This window comes from Sapajus apella, unplaced genomic scaffold, assembly GCF_009761245.1.
Source record: "Sapajus apella isolate SASKATOON/1434 unplaced genomic scaffold, GSC_monkey_1.0 scaffold12, whole genome shotgun sequence".
Lineage (NCBI taxonomy): Eukaryota > Metazoa > Chordata > Mammalia > Primates > Cebidae > Sapajus > Sapajus apella.
In genome coordinates, this window is record NW_022436952.1 from 2,371,035 (window position 1) to 2,376,832 (window position 5,798).

Here is a 5,798-nt window from a genome sequence, read left to right on the forward strand (position 1 = left end):
TTTTGAGACGGAGTTTCACTCTTGTTGCCCAGGCTGGAGTGCAATGGTGCAATCTCAGCTCACTGCAACCTCCACCTCCTGGGTTCAAGTGATTCTCCTGCCTCAGCCTCCTGAGTAGCTGGGATTACAGGCACCCACCACACCCAGCTAATTTTTTGTATTTTTAGTAAAGACGGGATTTCTCCATGTTGGTCAGGCTGGTCTCGAACTCCCAACCTCAGGTGATCTGCCTGCCTAGGTCTCCCAAAGTGCTGGGATTACAGGCGTGAGCCACCACACCCAGCTGAAGGTAACTCTTAAAGCTCAAAGCAGCATGCACGTGTTTCTCCTCCAGGGGGATCGGTTTGGGGGTGCCTTGGATGCAGCAGCCAAGATGTTCAGTAAAGCCTTTGACAGTGGCATTATCCCCATGGAGTTTGTGAACAAGATGAAGAAGGAAGGGAAACTGATCATGGGCATTGGTCACCGTGTAAAATCGGTGAGTTGTTACTCTTCTAAAAAAAGTGGGATGGCTCTACCGGGTGGGTGGTGATGGGAGGCATTCATTTGTATAGGAGAATAACTAAACTTTCAACTCCCAACATACAGAGCTTTGGATGTGTTGACAAATGCCTAATACAAGGCAGCTCTTTTATCCATATTATATTACAGATTGCTCTTAACAATTTTTCTGTCATTCGAGTGCAGCACTACAGTTGAAATGAGATGGCAAACTTGGTAACTTTGGCTTCCCAAATAAACCTTATGGGAGAAAGGCCCAAGGTCAGGTTGAGGGCACCTATTGGTCACGTTATGCTAGATAATACCTCGTGCTGCAGTAACCGACAACTCCAAAAATCTCAGTGGCTTAACACAGCAAAGATTTATGTCTCATTCACACGACATCCCCTGAGGGTTGGCTATGCTTGTTCTCTGCCATCTGTGCTGAAGGAACAGCCCCTGTCTGGGATGTGCTGGCCTCATGTCAACAGGATAACAGCAATGGCAGGACCACATGCAGGCTCTTAAAGCTTCTGCTTGGATCTTACATGATTCACCTTCACTCACATTTCATTGGCCACCACAAGTCAAGTGGTTATTCCTGGCAGCACTAGGGCAGGAAGAGTGATAATATCAAGGCATATCTGACGGGGAGAGACCAGTGGGAAAGGACGGTAAATATTTTAAACAGTTTATATAGTCTCACACAGGGCCAGTCATCTCTGTGTCCTCGTAGTGTGCTGTAGTTAGAAACTGAAAAGCAAGAGATGAGGTCACTGGCAGCTGCTCAGGGCCTTATGGGGACAGCTCCTTAGCAGATCCCTTTGCCCTGGGCTCCTTGACTCTGTAGCTCCAGAAACCTCATTTAGTTGGTCACTCCACTGGCCTAGGTGGGGAGTATGCATGTGATTCAGGACACTGCCTTCTAGGCAGCCAAACACTTGGCCGTCTCAGGTGAGACACCCAGAGGTTGCTTGATGAGCAAGGACCAGCTCAGAACCAAGCAGGGAATGTGGGTGGTGCTGAGGGACATTCCATCCAGGACTTGCTGAACTTTGCTCAGCCACCCCCAGCTCCTGAGCAGATAACACCTTTCCCACCCACAGCATAGGGCCTCTTTCTAAGATAGTGCTAGACCCGCACGCCACACTCACTCATTCACTGTTTGCAGTCCTTCCTTTCTGGAGGATGTACTGACCCAGCTGTCTCTTTGTTGAGGGCGGAAGTTGCTTTGGTATTGTGATTTGGTATGTCCCTAAATCATCTTACACCCCCACTGACAGGTGGTTAATTTCATTAACGGCAGGTCTAGAGTTTTTCCTAAAATTTTGGGAATACTTTGCCTCCCCACACTCAACACGTGTTTGCTTAGTGTTGAACTTTGTCACAGCTTGAGTAGGCGCAGAGCTGGTAGGGCCATGGCTGGAGGCTAGAACCTAAGGCTGAGTTGGAGAGTGGTTAATCCTCAGACCCCTGCTGCTCAACACCGTAGTAACTGACCAGCTCCCTGAACATCTCCAGGGCTCAGTTTCTTCTTTGTAACATAGAAGTGAGAACCTACAGAGGTTGTTTTGTAACCCAAATGTGATATGAGAGGATTTCAAAAACCAGCCCCACGGTAATACCACAATGGTTGCCACATGGAATTGTACATGTGGGCCAGGTTCCTGAATTGCCTCTGGGGTATGTACAGTTCTACCCACCTGTAACACAAGTATGAACAAACACATCCCTTCACAGCAGTGTGTGTGCCTTTGTAATGCTGGGTTCATTTTCAGGTAAACAACCCAGACATGCGAGTGCAGATCCTCAAAGATTACGTCAGGCAGCACTTCCCTGCCACTCCTCTGCTCGATTATGCCCTGGAAGTGGAGAAGATTACCACTTCGAAGGTAGCAAAGAAAAAACTTCCCTAATTCTCTAATCTTATGTTGGATAAATTTATTGGAGGAAATAGCCAGGTTACATTTTGATTATGCAGCTAAAAGCAAACCCAGTTTTCTGGAAATGTTATTTTTCTTTCATAACTAACTTCAGCAGACATGCAGTAAATGTCAGCTAGGTGTTGGGTACTTTGCTAGATGCTGGGAATTGAACTGAGTCAGACACAGCATCAGCCAGTAGGGATGGTGGAAGGTTTTTAAATGGTGGTCGCAATTCGTGGTAATAGTAGTAACAGTGGAAAATTACAAAGAAAAAATGAGAAATAACGATAAATGCTTTGAATTTTTTGCCTTCCCAGAAACCAAATCTTATCCTGAATGTAGATGGTCTCATTGGAGTTGCGTTTGTAGACATGCTTAGAAACTGTGGGTCCTTTACTCGGTGAGCATTGCAGCTGTTTTCTTCTTCATTACGTTTGTTGATTTTTGGTGTTTCCTCCAAACTATAAAAGCAATGCATACTCAGAATATTTAAAAAATAAGGAGAGGTATAAAGAAGGAAACAAAATTGCCTGTAATCCTACCACCCAGAGCATCCCTCTTTTCTACTTTGAAACCAAAGAGAGCTTTTTCTCATTCCTGGGCAGTAATAGTATTGTCCGTGGGGAGGAGGGCAGTCATGTGAGCCTTTTAAAACTACAAGTTGATTGTGTGTTGCAGGGAGGAAGCTGATGAATATATTGACATTGGAGCCCTCAATGGCATCTTTGTGCTGGGAAGGAGTATGGGCTTCATTGGTGAGTCTTTTTATTGTTGTTTTTTTATTTGTATTTTTTACTCCCAAATGCTTGGAGAGAGTTTCTGTAGACTGATTTCATTGTTATTGCTGCGGAGGCATCTGGCCACAATGCTCTTTCACATACCTGGCCCAAGGAAAGTCACAAAAGAATTTCGTAAAACTGTGAGGGTCATTCAAGGGTATGCTGAGGTGGAGGTGCATAGTAGACACCTGACAGCAACCAGCATACCCCTGAGACTGAGCCTTATGGCAGACACACCTGACAGCAACAATTTAAGTGAAATTTGTTGTTGTTTAAAGTGGTTTTTTTTGTTTTTGTTTTTTAAACCCCCACGGTTCAGCTATATCACTTACACACGTGGTTGAATTTATTTTTCTTTTTTAATTCTCTTTTTGTGGTTGAGTTTCTACAAAAGAAATGTCATATCCTCTTAATCATTGTTCTTAATCTTTTCTTTCTTAAACTTTCCCCTTATCTTTGTTCCTTTGTTCTTTTTTTTTTTTTTTTTTTTTTGAGACACAGTTTTCACTCTTGTTGCCCAAGCTGGAGTACAATGGCACAATCTTGGCTCACCACTACCTCTGCCTCCTGGATTCAAGGAGTACTCCTGCCTCAGTCTTCCAGATAGCTGGGATTACAGGCATGCACCACCATGCCCAGCTAATTTTGTATTTTTAGTAGAGACTGGATTTCTCCATGTTGGTCAGGCTAGTCTCGAACTCCCGACCTCAGGTGATCTGTCCACCTCGGCCTCCCAAAGACCTGGGATTACAAGCGTGAGCCACCACACCTGTTTCTTTGCTATTAGAAATGATTGCTAGCCCAGGAAAATATAATTTTTTATTGTTATTGTTTATTTTCCTTTAAAATTTTGCTTATAGAATCAGATCCAACAGTTCCCTTTTACAAAGTCTACCTATGGAATGGGTATGGACTAAACTTCCCACTGCTTTGTATTCACTTTTTTTGTGTGTTGGAACGATTTCCCTTCCTTACCTTCTCGCTCTCACCAGGCTTATGAAGCTCTAATAAAAAAGACGTGTTTGCTTCATTTTAGGACACTATCTTGATCAGAAGAGGCTGAAGCAGGGGCTGTATCGTCATCCGTGGGATGATATTTCATATGTTCTTCCGGAACACATGAGCATGTAACAGAGCCAGGAACCCTACAGCAGTAAACTGAAGACAAGAACTCCTCCCCCAGGAGAAAGTGTACAGACAGCTAGCTGGCAGTGGAGACTGCTTAACAGGGGCCTGGAATGTAAACAGCCACTGGGGTACAGGCACTGAAAACCAACACCCACAGGCTAACACCCGTTCAGTCCACACAAAGAAGCTTCATATTTTTTTTATAAGCATAGAAATAAAAACCAAGCCAACACTTGTGACTTTGCTCTGCTACCTGCTGTATTTACTATATGGAAGCATCTAAGTACTGTCAGGTTGGGGTTCTTCCTCATTGTAGGGCGCTAGGATGTTGCTTTCTTTTTCCATTGGTTAAACATTTTTTTCTCCCCTGGAGGAAGGGAATGAAACATTTTAGACGTCAAGATACTATACATTTAAAGCACCCAAATGTCTCTTTTTTTTCTTTTTTTTTAACTTTGCTTCTTCCTCATTTAACATGAAGAACATTGTATTAATTTGATTTTTAAAGATCTTTTTGTATGTTATGTGTTAAGAGCTTGTTTGGTATCCCACTGAAATGTTCTTTGTTATGGACCAGAGTCTGCATATGTCAGGGGGATGGGGCCATTGCATCCTTAGCCATTGTCACAAAATACATGGAGTAGTAACTTAATATGTAAAGTTGTAACATACATTTAAAATGGAAACGCAAAAAGCTGTGAAATGTCTTGTGTCTTATGTTCTCTGTATTTATGCAGCTGACTTGTCTGTCTGTAACTGAAGTGTGGGTCCAAGGACTCCTACTACTTTGCATATGTATTCCACAAAGATTCTGGGCAGCTGCCACCTCAGTCTCTTCTCTGTATTATCATAGTTTGGTTTAAATAAACTATATAGTTACAATGAAGGCATACTGCTGTCTCCTGGTATCCACATCCTTTGATCTGTATTTTGAGACAGCATCTCACTTTGTTGCCCAGGCTGGAGTGCAGTGGCCTGCTCTTGGCTCACTGCAACCTCCGCCTCCCGGGTTCAAGTGATTCTCCCTGCCTCAAGCCTCCCGAGTAGCTAGGATTACAGGCACCCACCACCACGCCCTACTAATTTTTGTGTTTTTAGTAGAGATGGGGTTTCACCATTTTGGCCAGGCTGGTCTCGAACTCCTGACTTCAAGTGATCCACACCTGCCTCGGCCTTCGAAAGCGCCGGGATTACAAGGCGCCTGCCACCGCGCCCAGCTAATTTTTGTATTTTTATTAGAGACGGGATTTCGCATGTTGTTCAGGCTGGTCTGGAACTCCTCACCTCAAGTGATCCGTCTACCTCGGCCTCGCAAAGTGCTGGGATTACAGGTGTGAGCCACCCAGCCTGGCCCAAAGTGGCTCTTATTTTTATTTTTATTTTATTTTATTTATTTTTTTTTTTGAGACGGAGTTTCACTCTTGTTACCCAGGCTGGAGTGCAATGGCGCGATCTCGGCTCACCGCAACCTCCGCCTCCCGGGTTC

General features: G+C 44.2%; 1 protein-coding gene across 3 annotated transcripts in view; it reads left to right on the plus strand.

The window, feature by feature from the left end:
* ACLY (ATP citrate lyase) overlaps positions 1 to 4,552 on the plus strand; it is a 50,345-nt gene extending 45,793 nt beyond the window's left edge. For all 3 annotated transcript variants that reach the window (XM_032279659.1, XM_032279658.1, XM_032279660.1), the window contains exons 25-29: positions 335 to 478; positions 2,259 to 2,372; positions 2,723 to 2,805; positions 3,084 to 3,160; positions 4,221 to 4,552. In XM_032279659.1, coding sequence (XP_032135550.1) covers positions 335 to 478; positions 2,259 to 2,372; positions 2,723 to 2,805; positions 3,084 to 3,160; positions 4,221 to 4,315 — 513 coding nt within the window. In that variant the 3' untranslated portion in view covers positions 4,316 to 4,552. The remainder of the gene's footprint in view (positions 1 to 334; positions 479 to 2,258; positions 2,373 to 2,722; positions 2,806 to 3,083; positions 3,161 to 4,220) is intronic.
* The last annotated feature ends 1,246 nt before the right edge of the window (positions 4,553 to 5,798 follow it).